The sequence below is a fragment of the Ictidomys tridecemlineatus genome, chromosome 3, assembly GCF_052094955.1.
Source record: "Ictidomys tridecemlineatus isolate mIctTri1 chromosome 3, mIctTri1.hap1, whole genome shotgun sequence".
NCBI classification, from domain to species: Eukaryota; Metazoa; Chordata; class Mammalia; order Rodentia; family Sciuridae; genus Ictidomys; species Ictidomys tridecemlineatus.
Window position 1 is genome coordinate 81765634 of NC_135479.1, and position 18818 is coordinate 81784451.

The 18818-nt window shown below is 50.8% G+C and overlaps 1 protein-coding gene across 2 annotated transcripts in view; it reads right to left on the minus strand.

Annotated features, from left to right (window-relative positions):
- Positions 1 to 1219: 1219 nt before the first annotated feature.
- Positions 1220 to 18818, minus strand: part of Ky (kyphoscoliosis peptidase) — a 46503-nt gene continuing 28904 nt past the window's right edge. For both annotated transcript variants that reach the window (XM_040269824.2, XM_005327039.5), the window contains 3 exons: positions 10153 to 10341; positions 8303 to 8493; positions 1220 to 5623 (listed from right to left, as the gene is read on the minus strand). In XM_040269824.2, coding sequence (XP_040125758.1) covers positions 4728 to 5623; positions 8303 to 8493; positions 10153 to 10341 — 1276 coding nt within the window. In that variant the 3' untranslated portion in view covers positions 1220 to 4727. The remainder of the gene's footprint in view (positions 5624 to 8302; positions 8494 to 10152; positions 10342 to 18818) is intronic.

Sequence of the window (18818 nt, forward strand, 5' to 3'; positions counted from 1 at the left end):
CTGACCTAGGTATCAGGTGGATAAGGATGCATTGACTGAACCGGGGGTCCAGGGGGAGTTGGTGATCTGGGGGCAGAAAGTGACTTCTGTTCTGCACCTTTCCACTTGGAGACGCCTGTGCAATATTCAGAAGACAGAGCCCAGCTGTCTTTTAGTTTTCCTTGGTTCTGCATGCGAAATCAGAGAGAACCCACATCCTGTCAGAGGCTGTGGCTTCTCCCCTGGCCCCTCTGCTGGGCTCTCTCCAGCCCCTTGCCCCCAGGCAAGAGAGGGGCCAGCTGCACAGTCTGCCGGGGGCTCCAGGAGCAGGCTCTTAACGCAGCGGGGCCCTTCAGATGTTCTGCAGCTGACAACCCCAGGCCCCGTGCCTGCCAGCATCTGTTCACACAGACACAGCTTCACAAACTCTCCGGACTGGAAGGGACGTTGGAGGTCACAGATTCCAGTCTCCGGGTTGGCATTTTCAAACTGCTCTGATAATGCAAGAGTTCTTTCCTTCTGCTGTACAGCGTCCCTGTCTTCTGACCGCCCCCGAATATATTGTTAAAGACACAGTCCCCCCCACCGTGAGGCTCACTCCCAAGGAGAAGCATGCTTGCAATGTCTCAGGCTTGTGGCTCTAGCAGCAAGGAACACAACAAGCCCAGATTTGGGAACACAAGTTCTTTTTGTCCTTCACACTACAGCTACGAGAATGGTCTCCATGGTTACCGCAGCTTCTCCGAGGTGTCTCGATTTTCATTTTCTATATTCCTCTAAATGTCTAATTTATGAATAATCTGTTTAGGTAACCTGCTAGAAAGTTCCTGCATGTATATGAACATCAAGAAACAGATATTATGTATTCAAAAACCAAAAAAAAAAAAAGTAGGTCGACAGGCATTTTTGGTATATATATATATTTTTTTTTTCTCTCACTATAAAAAGCAATTTGGATTGACTTAAAAAATTTTCAAGTTAAACAAGATTCAATGAAAGAAACATTGCCTTCATGTTCTTCAAAGGCATGTAAGCCAACGAGGGGTAGGAGCTAACCTAATTATGTTTTCTTTAATGTGGAATAGTTATTTGCCTGACATTTGATTTGCATTCACCATCACATTCAAATGGCTGGGACATTGATTTTTTTTCTCCTGTTCCCTTTGAACATGAAAGTGTTTTTTAAAAAATTTTTTTTCCCTCTTATGAACATCGTGATAAAAATGGATCGATAATTACATTGTTGGATAAAAATGAATATAAACTTTATTGGAAAACACCAGCAAAATGTGGGAACAGCGTACATACACTACAGCCACGGGCCCACACAACTCAATGTGCACGTTATGAGCCATAATCAGGTCTCTAACTACTATTTATTCTAATGAAAAGAAATTATAGACCTCAGAGGAACCGATGTGGGCCACAGATGCACGCCACCTTTGAAATCTTTGCCAATAGCGAACGATGGGGCAATAATGTGTTTGCTGTGAGCAATCCGGTATACTGCAAGAATTAATTGGTTTAGAGAGAAACTAATCCTTCCAGTGAGCAGGGCGTCTAAACCTCCACGCTATTACTTTTCAAGTCTTTTGAGAAGAGAATCTCACAAACTTTTTTTTTTTTTTGGCAACGTGTTCCTCCCGCTTGACAACAGGAAATAGTTCTTGATGTCTAGCCTGAATCCCTCATGCTTCAGTTCATTGATTTATTTCTCTTTAATCTCAGCAGGCTGTGAGGGGTTTGTCCTGGTGGAACAATGTAACATATGGGGGGACTCGCAGTGATCCCAATCAGACTGAAAACAGAGGCCAGCTGTGCTCCTGGCACTTCTGAAACAAGCTGAAAAGAAGTTAATTGCGGTGGTGGCTGCCACCCCTCTCCTCTGCCCCATCATCACTCCCCCACCCTTATGCATCCTGGCACCCATCCTGGGACTTTCGTGCAAATGCTCTGAGTTTTATCAGTTTCGGTCCTTCACTGGCATAGTAATGAGCATGATCAAAGCTGCCCCCATCCAGTCCTATGTCCAGCGTTTCTGTTTCATGAAGGGATTTCCGGGCAAAACGCTCTTAATTCTTAACCACCATCTCTTCTCACCACGCCAGGCAGTCCCTCAGGCTCCTCTCACAGCTTGTGCATGGCAAAGACGGGCTGGGTGCACACACGCGAAAGCGCTGAGAAACCACGAGAAAAGCACCCAGTGATTTTTAACATAAACACTCAACACTATTTTTTCAAGTTTTTTTTTGCCTAAAAAAACCAGGGGATGCATTCATTCCCTCCTCGCTGTTTGCAGCGCAGGCAGCTCCGCACTTGGACCACCAGGTGGCGCTCGTGCCCTTCCACCGGCCACGGGGACTCGTGGAGCAGGAAACAAAGATGGGGATTTGAATAAAAGCCTTCAAAAATGCAATTCCGAATTTCTAGCTTGAGCAGCGTGCGTGTAAAAATTCATGAAGATTGAATTTCGTTTCATGTATTTTTACTTCCGTGAAAAGAAAGGCAGGTGATTTCCTGACTGCGCCTACAGCTGTCTTTACAAAAGGGGGTGCCTGGTTAAAGCAGGAGGGAGGGGCAGGCGGATGCCCGGCGGGTGCTTTGAGAGGCGGGGCCTCCCTCCCTGGTGCTGGGGACAGCTCCTGTTTTGCTGGGTAGCATCCTCTACATGCTCCAGAATGTAGGGCTAGCTGTGACAATCAGCGCTGCTTGCAGTGACTGACATGAGTCACCGAAGGCACTTATTATTTTGATGAAACGCAGCACATTTCTTTCAACCCATAAAATCAAAGGTCTGAGAACAGGCTGTTTTCAGGGTGTAAACACTCCCCTTGTTTCCCTGGGATGGTGCATAGTGGTTAAGCCTCTGGGGCCTTTGTGCATTTTTCAGGCATGAGTGACACAGTGCTGGGTGGCAGACCCTGTTGGCAGATGCTGGACACAGGCCAGGGCATCTCAGCCTCCCAGGGAGGATCCATCTGGTGGAAGTTGGGCACCTTGTAACCAGGCTCTGGGCCAGGTCCACGCTGGGTGGCAGTGGGAACCTAAGTGGGAGGGGCCCCAGGGGATGATGGACCGAAGTATTGGGAGCCTGGAACTTCAGACAGGCCTGGGGCCATCCAACCTGAGCTCTAGATGGCTGCAACTGGGCCACCCTGGGTTCACTTGTGTAGCCCCAGCATCTGGTGCAGTGCCTGGCACTTACCAAGTGTCCCAGGAGCATTTGTGAGGTACACACCTGGCGGATGAATGCAGAGGCCCCTTCCTGGGCTGGCTGGGGCTGCTGCTGAGCCTTGGGGCATGTGGAGTGACTACCAAGGATGGGTGCTAGGTCGTGTCAGCTCTCAGGGACCTGACATAGGCAGGGGCAGCAGAGACCCAAGAGTTCATCAGGGCCCACCGCAGAGTGTGTCCATGTGCCAGGACTATGTGGGAGTGGCCTCACGGGGTCTTTCTTTGTCCTTCCCTCCCTGCTGCCCTGCTAGAGCCAGTTTTTCCACGGTTGCCATGACAACTTCAGCCTCAGTCACCGCTGAGGGTCAGCTGGGCAGTTGGGGCTTCTCAGGACAGGCCTGAGCGAGCAAGGGGCCTTAAACTCCCCCCACCACCCCCACAGAAGGCAGGACTGTCAAAGACCAGGGGTGTGTGTCTCATCTCAAAGAAAGACAGAAAGATGGGATAAGGCTTTTCCTCTAGTACAAGCACAAAAATTGCTCCCAGGGCAGATGCCCTCAGTCTGGCTGTGTGGTGGGGACTCTGGAGCAGGCAGAACCCTGTTACCACCCGAGTCTCCTGAGAACTTCGATATAACACATTGCTACTCATTCACCCTACCTCCTACCCAGGCACTGGTCTCTACCAGGGTTACCAGCAAGGCTCCCGAAAGACCCGACTTGGAAGGCCTCTGGAGGCTTCCTGGGAGGGCACAGGCTGAAGAGGGCTGGGGGCAGCCCCAGGCTTTAGGCCAGATCAACCGGCCTGCATGTTTGTCAGGAGCCCCATAGTCAGGCCTCACAACCTCAGACCCGGGTTGCAGGACTGCACACCACCATCCATCCTCCAGCTCCTGTTGGGCACCCATGAATAGGTGCTGGGTCTGCTCTCTGTTCTCGTTGTCACATTCCTGGCTACCCGCAGGGACAGGAGGGGGGGGTGCATAGACTCCAGCCAGGTGGGAGTCGGGTACCTTCCTTTCCACATTCTCTTTATTCCAGGGCTTTTGAAGAGCAAGGAGTGGCTAATAAAGAGGCAGTGGGAATGCATGAGATGGCCAGACCCCAAATTCCCTGGGTCCAGGAGCTGCAGAGAGATACCATGCGCTACTTGGAAAGGGTTCCATGATTCGGGGTTGACCACCTGGCAAATCGTGCTCCTCTGGCAGGAGGAGAATTCTGTAAGTATCACGCAGAAAACTTGCAGCCTGGACCGTAGCCCGGCTGTCCCACATGAGCCCTGTTAACAACAATGGTAGCGTTAGCACAAAAAGGGGGGCATCTGGGTACTGGGGTACGGTTCACAAGACCTTGGATTTACATAGCACCTTTATATTCTAAAAGGCCTTGCCTCGGTCCCTTCAGCAGTGGCCACACTGAGGGAAGCCTTTAGAACTCAAATTATCTCGGCACCTGCAGCGGAGCAGGGAAACCAAGGCAGAGGCCTAGAAATGATTTTGTGCAGACTCAGTGGTGTCCAGGGCTCTCTGCACTTCCCCGGGGCCCTCTGAGGTGGTGTGAGTGGGGTGCAGGCCCTCACTGGGCGTTCACTTTGTATTTCAGGATGTAGGAGTAGAAGTTGTGGTTGGCATTCTCTAGCACCATGACGTAGACTTCCTGGCAGCCAGCAGTGCTACAGCTGCCCTCCCAGTAGCCCTCGTGGTTCAGGGTCAGGGGCCATGTGTCCTGCCCCTTGACCAGGGCTTTGGCGATCCCGTGCAGCTTCAATTTGAATGGGACATTCCGGTTGGCAGGAAGCACGCCCGACAGAGGTTCCAGCAGCTCATTGTCCTGCCCCCAGTTGCCAAAGCTCTCAGGGAACACGGGCCAGTTCACCTTGGTGTTGGCGCAGCACAGGAGGTAATTGAAGACAAAGATGTAGTTGCCGGGCTCCTGCCTCTTCTTGACAAAGATCTTGAGGGCAAACTTGCCGGCATGGGGCAGCTGGACTTTCAACTCTGTCCTCTTCTCCCGGTGCAGCTGGAAGATATAGCGGCGCTGGGTCTCCTCAGTGATGGGGCCATCATCTCCATGTAGGGAAGCCAGCACGCTGATGCCCTCCTCCACACCAAAACTGATGGAGCAGCGCCCATCGCTGGTGTGGATGATGGGGTCAGGGTGGGAGGGCTTCACAATGCCCATCTGCTCTGAGAACCAGCTGGGGCCCACGGGCTGGTGAAGCTCGGCCGGCAGCCGGACACCCAGGTCCACGTAGTTGCACTTGATCGTGTACTCCAGCACCGAGCTATAGATGTCGGAGTTGCCTTTGGCGAAGATCTGCAGCTTGTGGGTGCCCATGGTGGGAGGGTACACGTCCAGCTTCATGCCGTTCTTCCTGAGGCTCAGCAGCCCGTGCTCCTGTTTGCCATTGAGCATAAACATGAACAGTGTTGGGGCGCAGCTCTCAATGGTGATTGTGGCCTTTCCGTTCACTGTGGAGAGAAAGGCAGGGGTCAGGTGCCAGCGTGTGCTTGCGTGCTGATAAATACTTAACAGCTGACTCTAACTTACTGTGTTTGCCCATTTCTGTGGTGTAAATATTTCACCAAGATTGATTTGAACCAACCCAGGTGATGTTACTGAACATGGTATAGGCCAACTGGAAGAGTTCCTCTACCCACTTTAGGTGGATCTTTTAGAGAGAGCTGAGAGCAGGGGTCTCAAGAAAGATCTGCCCGCAGCTGTATGGGCTCTTCCTACCTATTTGATTCACATTAGATGAAGGTTGCCTGGAGTCTTGGCCTGATTCCAGAGCAGGGGAGAGGGTCAAGGGACAGAAGGGTACCATCTTGTTCAAGTCTTAGGTCTTGCTTTCACACCACTCCTTCCAGTATCTGTTCATTATGGCTCAACAGCTCTCATGTCAACGCGGTCCCTTAAAAACTTTACTCTTGGAGACTGTGCCCAGAGGGTGAGGGTGAGGTGCTTCCCCTGCCCTACCCCCTCCTTCTCACATAGGCAAACCTGAGCCATGTTTCTGGAATGGAACCAGTGTGTGCACCTGAGGGTCTTTTGCATACCCTCTTCCTTGGTCTTTTCCCTTGCCCTGACATTTTTAACTCCTCTGTCCTGGTCACTGTTTTTGAGGAACAGGTTCCTGGGTTTTGCAGCCCATGAGGACTCACCTATCTGCCCTCCCTGGCTCCCAGGGAGGGGCAGTGACTTCTCTGAGTCTTGCCTCACCCTCACTCAGAAGTTGACCCGCAGCCCCAGCCCCAGGATCCTCCTCAGCTCTGTCTTATAAGTGTGCGCCAATGGAGCTCCTCCTTCCCAGCTCTGTCCGCGGGTGGAGACAGGCCATCTGATCCTTGCTCACTGTGAACCCTTCCCCCAAACCTGGCCAGACCTCAACTTCAAGGCTCAGCTGTTAAGAAGCCGGTTCTGACCCCTCAGGCGAACCTGAGTTCTCAGGGAGCTTCTGTCCTGACCCTGGCTCTCTTCAGAGAACTCATTAGGGTTGTAATCAGTTATATGAACATTTTTGTATAACGTCTGTCCCCTCTCTTGGGGTCCCCTTCCTTCCCTTTCTTTTTTGTCCCCCTCAGATTCCCTCTTCTTTCTCATCCCTACTCTTATGGTAAATGGCTACCATCAAGAATTTTTTTTTTTTTTGGATGTGTATCACGAAGGTCTAGAATAAAGTTTGAGATGACTATAAATTAAGAAAATCTGGCATTCACAATTTCCTGTCTCGCTATGAGGCAAACTCAACTCAGGGACATTAGTTCGATGCTGTAGCCAGGTCGATTCTTTCCTGTGGCTCAATGACCCACCACAGACTGAACAGGCCTCCATCTGATGCAGGCGCAGGAAACCGATTCTCAAAAGTGAGCAGCCTCACACTGTTATTTTAGCAGCAGGAGCTGCCAGGCTTTTGTGGCTGTGAAGAGAATGCAGGAGCTCAGCCTACTGGTTAAGGAGACCCCTGTGGGACAGGAGAGACAAGGTGCCACAGCTAACCTGAGGGCACGTGGGCTTCCTGTCTGCCTTCATCGCCCTGCAGAGTGGGGTGAGGCTGGGGGCCCCGCTCACAGGTCACCCTAGCTGATAGCCAATGTGAGATCAGTTCTCCGTCCAGGACGCCCCCTGGTGGCAGTGCTTTGCCAAGATGTGGGAGGTGGGTCCACTGCTTTATGAACCCTGCAGGATGCCCAGCTGCACACCTAGCCCTGGACCAGGCGCTGGGCCCTCAGGGTAGCATGAGAGACAGTCCTCTAGAGAAAGGCTTTCGAGGCCTAGACCACAGTTCTGGCCCCTCAGGCTTGGCCCTCCATGCTCTGTAGAGTGTAAAAACCAGCTGCCCTGGCCCCTCTGGGCAGGTGAGAAGGCAAATGTCAGCCCTGGCCAGCTGTGGGAGATAGCTAGATGCACTGCCCTGGGCCCCAGGGAAGCTGACTGGCGAAGGCTGGATCCTTTGTTCAAAGAAAGGGGTTTCTGAGCCGGCCAGTGGAGTCTGCAGGGCTGGGGAGTGGAGGTTGGGGGCCATGCTCTCTCCTCCTCTCTCCTCCCACTGCCTATGACAAGTCCATCTGACCTGTCCTCCATCTGCTGTAATCCAGCACACTGGCCACCTCTCTAAGGCAGCCTTCCCTGCCCTCTGTCCTGGTGGAACTGCCTCTACCTGTCCAGGGAGAGCCCTTGCCCTGACCTCACTGGATCGCCACTGACCCACAGATATCAGCTCTGTGGGGTCCAGACATGCTCCCTACCTGAGCCCAGGAGAACACAGCAGTCTGGTCAGCTTTTGTTGGGCTCCTGAGCAGGTGGGTGTCTGTGGTCTAAGATAGTCCTGTCCTCTGGCACGTGAGCTGAGACAGAGGGGCCCCTCCAGGCCTGGTCCTGTGACATGACAGGCTGTGTGTCCTGCCCTTAGGTGCTGGGACATCTTCTGACACATCCTTTTCTTATGCAAGTGTGAATGGGGGCTTCTGTCCTTGCCAATGTGACCTACAGCCATGTCCTGCACTGATAGTCTTGGCTGTCTGGTGCCCACACACCCTTGTGCACATATGGGCTCTGGCTAGGGCCCTGCAGGGTGGCCTTCTAGCAGCACAGAGCAGATGGCTCTGTCCCTGCTGTGGGGCCCAGCCTGGCCACCTGCTTCGCGTTACCTGTTCTGATCATGGAAGTCTCTGGGTGGGCGCTCAGCATCCCCTTGTTGTAGAATTCGCTCTTGTGATACATGTTGTTCTCAAACTGCCTCAAAGACTGAGGAGGTTTTAGCAGTTGCCAGTTCTTATTGTCCGGGAAGTGGTCCTCGATGAACAGTGCGGGGTGGGTGAGGAAGTAGAATTCGTTGTAGCTGGAGGAGGAAGAGCTGGTCAGGAGCCAGGAGCGGGGAGCGGATCAACCGCTCCCACCCAGCTCTGCAGGTAGCAGGGCTTATGGGGGGAACTTTTCAGGCTTCTTTTGATTGACACACTCACGGGAGGGACCCTGCCGGCACCCAATGGGAAGAGGCGCCATCTTTGTTCTGACATGGCCACTGGACACCTCAGTGGCTACTTTTGGACACTGGAGCCAAAGCAGAGTCCCAGACTCCTCTTAAGAGAAAGCCATGCTTGAAATTGTGGCCTGTTATGAATGGCCTAAGGTGTCCATGGGAGAGAAATGGTTCCCCTCTCAATGTCAAAAAGAAATTTGAAGAGTATAATGTAACCTGTGGACCAGGTGCTGGCAGTAGAGGTGTTGGGGAGGGGGGCAGAAGGCAAAGTGCTTGAACGTCCCACCTCCATGTCTCCCCATCTGTGGGCACTTCTATGACTCCTGGGGGCCAGCTAGAGGCTTTGAGGCCAGTGACAGGGACCAAGAGAAGAATGGGGAGGCTCATCCTGAGATGGGGGAGGCTCCTCTCTGCCTAAGGAGACCAGAATTCAGAGCATCAGAGGTGTCTGTGAGCACATGAGCCTTGTGTGTCGGACATTGTGGGCACGTGACATGGGGTTTGTCACAGCGTGGAAGCTGCAAAAACCAGAGAGAATGTTCTCATTTTTCTGAATAAAAAGGAATCTGAAGGCTGGGGGTGTGGCTCAAGCGGTAGCGCGCTCGCCTGGCATGCGTGCAGCCCGGGTTCGATCCTCAGCACCACATACCAACAAAGATGTTGTGTCCACCGAATACTAAAAAATAAATATTAAAATTCTCTTCCTCTCTCTCTCTCCCTTAAAAAAAAAAGGAATCTTAGCCGGGCACAGTGGCGCACACCTGTGATCCCAGTGAGTTGAGAGGCTGAGGCAGGAGGACTGCAAGTTCAAAGCCAGCCTCAGCAACTACCGAGACCCTGCCTCAAAATGGAAAATAAAAAGGGCTGGGGATGTGGCTCAGAGGCCAAGTACCCTTGGGTTCAATCTCTGGAACCAAAAAAAAAAAAAAAAGGAATCCGAGCTGCTGATGGACATCATGATCCTTCAGAATGTGGCCTTAGGAGAAGGCCAGGGTCTCCCAGAGCCCTTCAAGGTAAAAACCGTCCAGTTTGCAACCCTGCCACGATGCCCTACTATGGCCCACGAGGAGTCTACATCACCCACAGGACTCCTCCCCACACACACAGCTCTTCTTCGGTCCAGAGAGGAGCCTGGCATGTGAGGAGGCAGCGGGAGAGCATGCTGGCATCTGGGCATGGTGACACGGGCTGGGCCTGAGTGGGACTGCAGATAGCTAAGGTGGCCTCTCAGCCCTACCCTCTGGACCCACGCTGATGGCCAGTGAGGGAGGCCTTGGGGTTTAGGTGGAGGGAGCAGTAGGGAGCCAGAGGAGGCACTTGTCTGTGGAGGGTGAGGTCACAGAAAAGTCTGGGCCCTCCCAAGTGGCCTAGAGCTGGCTCCTGTCACAGCCAGCCGCTAGATGAGGCCACCAGCCTCTCCTTCCGCCCACCAAGCCTTCTCCACCTGTTGCCTCCTTCAACCCCATGTCTTCCCAGCCCACCAGCCGGACACCTGGTAGGAGCAAGACTGGCACTTACAGGAAGGTGAACTTGGAGGTGGCGGTGTCCACCAAGCCGCTGCCCCACGTGCTGTCCACCAGGTGCCATCTCCCCTCCAGGTGCACAGCATTCCAGGCGTGGTCAAACTCGCCAGAGAAACTCTGCCCTGTCTGGTAGCCGAAGCCCTTGGAGTAGCCGGGCACCGTCACGCAATGCACGCCAGCGATCCTGGGGGGCGGGACAGGAGTCTGAGAGAGTCTCCTGTTGGGGCTGGTCCCCAAGTCGGACTGTCCGTGGCCCCAGGCTGCAGGTCCTTCCCGTCGTCCCTCCTTTATCCTGCCTCTCACACATTCACAAGTGTGCATCCTTGAGTGCTTTATCTTGGGGGGTGGGGACAGGCAGACTCAGTGCTGGCTGATCCTGCCACGGCAAACTGGCTGTAGTCCCTCCCGTGAGACTGTTCAAATCACTTCTGAAATGTCTCCCTAGAGCCTGCTTGACACGATCCACCACTAGCTCTTCCACAGGAGAAAAATGAGGCCAAGAGTAAAGATGGTCTTAAGAATGGAACCAGGGAAATGATGATGTCCTTGCAAGGGGGGTGAAGAGAAGCTGGAGGAACAAGTGTCCTTAGGGAGAGCTGGTCATGAAGGCAGGAGAAAGCTGACCCCTGCCCCGCTGGCTAACCTTTCCAAACATGTCTGTAGGCAAGCTGGTCTCTGCATGCTGGCCTACGGAGCCCTGACCAGTTGCCAGTTCCTCTCAGGTCTGATGGACAGGTCAGTCCTCTGTGAACATCATGGTGCATGAAGATCATTCACAGACTGTCCAGGCCACCAGGTTGGTGTTCCCCATAGCTGTCTTGGGAGGAGTGGAATTGTGAGCAGTTAGCCTGAGCTTTGGGGTCCTTTTGGCAATGCTCACAGCCTCGATAGCACCATTTTCTGGAAGCCTGGACAGTGGGGAATGGGTGTTGATCACCTCTGGAGACCACAGAAAACCAGGCATTTGGAGCTAAAACTCATGAGGTCCAGGCCTGGGCTATGAAACCACCAAAAGCAAGACCTCTGACCATCCCGCCATGCCAGCTGGCCTTCCTCCCCAGCAGCCCTGCAGCTCACATGGCTGCCAAGGGATGGACTGTGTGGATAATTCCATGGCCAGTATGACCCGGGGGCACTCCATGCCAGCCCTTCAGAGGCCTTTGTGTGAATTAGAAAAAGCCACTCCTTCCCCAAATGGTTTTCTTGCACTTGTAGAAAACTGTTGTAATAAATGCCCAGATCTACGGATGTGCAGGGTGCCCCTCAGATGGGGCTCCTTTGGCATCTGACAAGCTGCCCAGCCCTCCACACCAGAGGTCTGCTGGTCCTGCAGACGTCTCAGATCTGAGTTTGTAGCTCAGGACTTTAGCCATGCCTGTTTCAGGAGGGTGGCCCTCTGGGGGCCTGGGCCAGGTCCTGTCATGGACCAACTCCATAGCTTTAGTTGCTCTAAATAATAGGGCCATGGGCTCTCAGGGTAGTGGGGTGAAATTGTCATGCATATACTATAAGGACAAGGAGAATTTTCCCTGGGAAAACAAACATTGAATTAAAAGTTAGCAGAATATCAGTATTATTAAAAATTACTGATTGAGAGGTTGAGTCAGAAGGATGGCAAGTTGGAGGCCAGCCTCAGCAACTTAGCAAGACCCTCAGCAGTTTAATGAGAACCTATCTCAAAAATAAAAAGGGACTGAAGAGATAGCTCAGTGATAAAACACCCTGAGTTCAATCCCCAGTAGCCCCCCCCCCAAATTATCTATACATCATTTGTTGAGAGTCACTGAGGTAAAATGTGGTGTCCTGAAGGTGAGCTGATTTTATTTTCCCTGTTCTCCATGTTACCTCATGTGCATATAATGATTATGTTACCACATTGGCTTTAACCCTCCTCCAACTGCAGGGTCTAGGCCACTCATGCCAAGGTTCCTTAGAGGCCTGGAAGTTCCGCAGCCTCTGTCCTTGACCCACAGTTTCATGAAAGGAGGTCCAGGTCTTCTTGGCTCTCCAGAGACCCTGGTGCACACATACCAGCTGGACCCTTTGGGAAGGACTTCGGGAGCCCTGTGGGCACCCACTGGCAGGCAGACCCTGATGGCAGAATTTTCTACTGGAAAAGGTCAAAAATGACTTCCAGAGCAGAAGGGCTGCCCAGAGGCAGGAGGAGCCCAGGGGAGAGGGAAAGGAGCAGCACCCACACTTGGAGAGCCAGTGACCTCATTTCTCTGCAGCAGAGTGGAGGATGACAGGCTGTGCTGAGGGGATGCTGGGCTCAGGATACAGATACTGTCTTATTGTCTTAGAGAAGAACATCAGCAGAGAGAGTGTGGCACGCAAAGCCAGAGGGGTGGCATGGAGGGGTGGGATAGAGGGGTGGGATGGAGGCGCGGGATGGAGGTGTGGGTGGGGCAGTGGGCCTTCTGTAGGAGACAGGGCCCCATCCACTCAGAGGTTGGTTGAGGAGAAAAAAAATGCTGTAAAAAATATTTAGAGGGGTTGGGATTGTGGCTCAGTGGTAGAGCGCTCGCCTAGCACAGGCGGGACCCAGGTTTGATCCTCAGCACCACATAAAAATAAAGGCATTGTGTTGTGTCCATCTACACCTAAAATATAACCATTTACAAAATAATATTTAGGGAGGTAGATTAGTACTTCTGACATAATGATAAAACTCTACAATCAGTGCAATGTCTGCGTGTGGGTAAATATGTGCATGCATGGAGAACAGGGGCCAGCAGAATGAGAGAGGGGGAGAGAGAGATCCAGGGTGAATGGATCTTCTGAAATGATCTTCTGAAAATGGGATTATGGGTGACTTTAACTTACTTTTAAAATTTTCTCTATATTTTCTGAATTTCAAATAACAATTATGTGTTATTTTTAGAGTTGGGAAAAATCCATAAATACTACTTAAAATCATATTCTTCAGTAAATGATTTCCCACTGTTACGTAGAGGTCTGTGCTTAGGAATTTCCAGCATGTCATGGAGGGATGGATGAAGGAGCCCTGGGAACTCCGGTGTTTAGTGAACAGCTCATTTTGCATTAAGGTAAACTGATCCATGCAGCGCTGGGCATATGTCTGCTGATGCTTGTCCTGTTCAGAGCCAGCTGGGGACAAGGAAGGAGGAGGAGCATTTGGGATCCACGTAATCTCCAGATATTGGTGCACGCTGAGGTCCCTCTGCAAGAAGCCGTGTCCCCAGGAGTGTGCCCAGGGTGACACCCACCCACCAAAAGGGTGAAGTGGAGAGAGGGTCTGAAGAACCACGTGGGGAGCAGTAGTGAGCGCCTCCCCAACCATGGAAAGGGCTGGAAGAAAAACTAAGTGGCGGGGACATCCACCCGGACTGCTCCAAGCTGGAGGGGGTGGCTGGTCATCAGGCGTGGCCAGGAAATCAGGGTTCTACTCGCAGGTTTAATGGTTGTCTCCAGTGTGACCTTGCCAGACTCATGATGGGCAAAAAAGAAAGTTGGCATTAAATGATCTCCAGGGGGTGATTCTCCTCTGATAGCGCAAGGAGAGTCTAGGAGGGCCATAGGGAATGCCTGCGGCAGAAAAAAATGAAAAAAGAGAACTCAGCTGTAAGCCACGCATTGCTTGACTATGACATGAGCATATTTTATTATCTGGCAGCCACGTGCAAGGTGAAGTGGGCAGAGGAAGTTATAATGTAAAATAGTGCTGATAATCTATAGTTTTCCAGCAAAAGAAAGTACTCCCTATGTATCAAATAATAATTGCAGAACTAGTAGGGGTTTTGTGTCTAGCCTCTTGTTGCTAGTCAGAATGACCCATGACCCTTTCCTGTCATCAAAAGATCACTAACTAGCCACGTGTGGTGGTGCATGCACACTACTGGAAGCCCAGCTGTTGGAAGAACTGAGGCAGGAGGATGGCAAGTTCAAGGTCAGCCTGGGCAACTTAGCAAGACTCTGTCTCAAAAAATAATTTAAAGAAATGAAAGACCACTAACTATATAAATTAGGTACCAAGCACTGAAGCAGGCACCAGGGCATCATGTACCCTGGCACAGCATGACATCATGTGACACAACACAACACAATCACATAATAAAAAAACTCCTCCAATGAGGCTGGGGATGTGGCTCAAGCAGTAGCGCGCTTACATAGCATGCGCAGGGCGCTGGGTTCGATCCCCAGCACCACATACAAATAAAATAAAGATGTTGTGTCCACCGAAAACTAAAAAATAAATGCTGAAAATTTCTCTCTCTCTCTCTCTCTCTCTCTCTCTCTAAAACAACAACAACAACAACAACAAAAAACCAAAACATACTCCTCCAATGAAGCTCAGCCAATGAAGCTCAGTGGCTGCCCCAGGAGCTCTTCCTGGTGGAAGAAGGATAGATCTTTGAACTGTCACTAAAATGCCAGTGTACAAGCAGATCCCCAGGGAATTCAGTAGAGGGGTGTTCACTGCCAACAGGAGCTGGGAGAACATGGAAGGACGGACCAGCTCAAGAAACATCTCCACCTACTAAAGAGCTCAATCAGCTCTTCAAAGCTAGAGCAGCCAGTATCACCCAAGGACACCATAGGTTGCAGAATCTCTGCTTTTACTTTTGACAGTCTTTACAACCCCTATTCAGGCTGCACAGCGTGAGGCTGATGTGTATCTCAAGCCACAAAGGAAACAAGCAGGCAGGATGCCCCAGGGAACTTCCAGAGGATCCAGAGAAAGCTGCAGTCAGGTCTCTAGCAAGTGCCAGGGCTCAGTGACACAACCAGAGGAGCCATGAGAGCAGGGGTCACTGAGGTTGCAAGAACTAGGTGGCCACTCAATATGGCCTGATAGAGATGGATTGAACACAGGTGCAGGTAGACAGAAGGCAGTGTCATTAGCTGGATCCCTAAGGTTACTGCAGGTCCGAGTGCATTATCCTTATTTTAAGAAGATGGGTGTTTCCCAGCTTAGTGCGGCATATCCTCAGGTGTTAACTGAGCAGGTGTGTGTGTGGGGGGTGAAGATGATGAGATGGTCCAGGACCTGCCATAGGCATCCTATGACACTGCTAGAGCCATGTCACTGCCAGGCTCCAGGAACAGTATGGTTGAAGGTGGGCAGGCAGGGTGCCCTGCACCCACTGGGCTCTGACCAACTCTCCCAACTCTGATCATCTTTGCCAGGATGTCTGAGCCAATCAGGAAAAAAAGGGAGGGGTGGAAGAACCATAGCTGTAGGTGAGGCAATGAAACATGCTTTTTTCTTCTGCCATTTTGTTGAAAATAGTGGAGTTTCTGTACTCAGCAGGACAAACAACCCTTGGCTTATCTTTCACAATGTATATAATTGATTTTTCTCTGCAAAATTGACAGATGCTATGAAAGACCACTAACTATATAATGTCCCCTCTTTCCCCTTTTCTTACACTACCCTTCTGGCTAGATCAATAACTCCCAATGATAACCTCACTCAAAGGTATGTAGAGCTCATGATATATGACCTCTGAGTCCTCCTCTCCAATAGGTGACCAGTCAGTTCAGAGAGGGAGGCTGCCTGGCCTGGGGACACAGAGTGAGCTAGAGGCTGAAGTGAAACCGGGATGCAGTTGTCCTGAGGCACAAATCAGGAGACTTTCTGTTGCATCAGGCCTTTGGTAAAGCTTTGAACTTTTGTCTTTACCTGTGAACTTGTGGGTGGTGGTTTGAGTGAAATTAAAGCTGGTTTGTTAAAGAGATATAATTCACCTTTGTATCAGAAGGGTAGAGAGAGTTTAGATGACCCTTTCTGGAGGCTTTCATGACAAAGGGAGATTTGCAATAATTTAAATTTATCCATCTCCTGGGGAATCCGCATCTCTCAGGAGGCTTAGATGGCTACATCCTGTCTTTGGGGGCATTTGGATCCAAGTGGTGCTTTAGGACCTCGGCGGGGATGTCATGCTGACCAGAAGCAGCCATCTGAGTATGCATGCCTCTGCACTTGCTCTCCGTGGCAACTGGAGGATGGATGGAAAGCCAGATGACATTGGATTGGTGACGCGACCACCCAGTCTCAAAGCCTCGGACTAACCATAAGCTCCTGGTTATTCAAAATCTCTGGAAATCTGCTAGCTGATGGTGCTAGAGTGAATTTACTAGAGGCTGACTCAGTAGCAGGAGCCTAGGGAATTAACCTCGGCCCCTGCAAAGAATTAGGTAGAATCAATTCAGGCTGTGGACCGTCAAGGTGAAAGGGAAGAAATTAACATTTGACAGAGAATCAGAAAGCAACTGAACCAGCAATTATTAGCAATAGCACTAACAGAAACAAAAAAACCAAAACGTCATGTCTAGAACTTGAGAAAGACAATGAGGAAATGAATGATGCTATACAAATCTCTGAATTCCCCTCCAAATTACTTTATTAAATCAGTCTTTAATGAGACCATTACAAGGAGGAGGACTGCCCTGGTAAGAAGTAATGATGGTCAGGTGGGTACAACTCTTGCTAAAAGGCCACCCTGTCAACCAATGAGGGATAAATCAGCAAGTGTGGATTGCATGTCTTCCGTGGTTAAGGAATTAGCTGATGAATTTACAAACCTTTGGCAGTTATCTCAGAGGTAAAGGGAATTGAGAAAGTGAGGTATGGCTGGATTACTGACCTTTAAGGCAGAAGTTAAAGGAATTTGGGGGAATCTGTGAGCTATTTCTGCACATCCTGGGCAGCAGTGAGGAATTTTGTGCCTGCTAACTGCCAGGTTGAAACTAACTTTAAGTGATGCAAAATGTTGGGATGGATTTTAATGATCGGCTGTGGGCCAGAATACGGCCCCTGCTAAGCATCTGGATTGGGCCAAAAGCTGACAGTTTCACTCAAGACAAGTGTCAATTTTCTTGAGTCTATGTGGGCTGGCGCAGTCTGTAGGAAAGTTCCACAGAACGAAAAACTCCAATACTCAAGAAAGACAGGACTTGTTTAAAAACAGCAACTCCAAAGTCAGGTGACCAAAATCCCAAACTGCATGGCCTCACTCAGTCCCACAGTCCTGCCAGGTAGGCAATATGGCTCCCCAGGTACAGATGAGAAGACTGAGGCCCTGAGAGGTCCAGTGCCTTACCCAAAGGAACAAAACAAAGAGGTGGTCAGATGGGGACTGGAACTCAGGTCTTTTTGGCTTCGAATCTGGGACTCCTACAGCATGCTAGAAAGCATGTACTGGATAAAGAAGCATTTCTTAAAAAAAAAAAAAAACAAACTAACCAACCCATTGTTTTCAAATTCACAAATCAGATGAAAATGATCATATTGTGAAAGCCTGGGAAAGAAGGTGACAAATTGCTAGACACAGTGGAGCTAAAAACAGACTGGTAGTTATTTCTTATGAAAGAGAATACACAAGGGGCTGGCGTTGTAGCTCAGTGGTACAGCGCTTGTCTTGCAGGTGTGAGGCACTGGGTTCGAGTCCCAGCACCATATATAAATAAATAAAGGTCCATCAACAACTAATAAAAAATATATTAAAAAAATATGCAAGTGTGCCAGGAATTGCCCTTCATTTCCTGACATCTTGTAAATACTTATTGAGGTCCTACTGTGTCTAGGATTCTGAGATGAGTGTTCACAGGGAGGCAGGAAGAGAGGGGGCTAAAAAGATCCCCAAAGTCACATAAGAGTTCTAAGGCATAAAGGAGAAATGAGCACAGCAGCGCCTAGACACACAGAACGAAGCCTGGGAAAGAAGGTGACAAATTGCTAACAGCGTTATCTCTAAGTGGTGGCATTCGGAGGCACTTAATTCTTTTTCTGTTCGCTTTGTGCACTTTATAGATCTTGTACAATGAATAATTTTTTTTAAAAAATTGAAAAAGTTATTAAATGAAATCATAAAGCAATTCACAAGCTGGCGTACAAGGTATATGCTGAGGGCCTCCGGGAGGGGAAGGTGCTGTGGTCCCAGGGTGGGGCCTGGAAAGAAAGGAAGGAGCGGGCAATAGTGTGATGTCAAAGGGTGCAGGGGCTGGAGAGAGGGTTGAGGTCAGATTTTGGAGGACATTGTAAGACAGTGTGAGTCATTAGTGGAATTCAGGAACCCAGGCTCAGGGCAGCCTGGGGAAGGGAGGTGGGTGAGGATTCAGTTTCCTGGAGAGAGCATGTGAGTAAGAGTCTGGGGGTGGCAGTGAGAACATGGAGGAGTGGAGAGGGCTACACTGGCGGGGTAAACAGGGGTGGCCAGGGTGACTCTCTGCACCCTCAATTACCCTGGTGTGTCAGAGGTGGACCTTGGAAGGGAGGGAAAAGGGGAGTGGAGCTGGTAAGGAGTTTGGAACGTCTCGGAGGCCAGGTGCATGTCTGTGTTTTGTGCGGGGTCAGAGACTGGGGGGCAGGACAGTGGGCGAATAGGTTGCATATCCACCACGAGCACCCTGCAGCTGCCTCAGCCAGAGTGAGGCATCACAGCCGCCTGCCTGTGGACCGTTTGCTGCTGCTTGGTGTGGTAAATCTCCACCTGTAGTCCTGGTGCCTGGCACCTGGGTGTGTGAGCAGCTTTACTCTCAGAGGCCTGCGGAGACACAGGCAGTCAGTCATTCCTTTCTTGGGGTTAGGGCTCTCCGGAGGTCCCAGGACTGGCTGTTTCCTATGAGAACACAGCACACCTCAGAGAGGGAGTCCCCGGAAGCTGTGGGGGTTGGCCGTGTTCTCCGAGCCTTGAT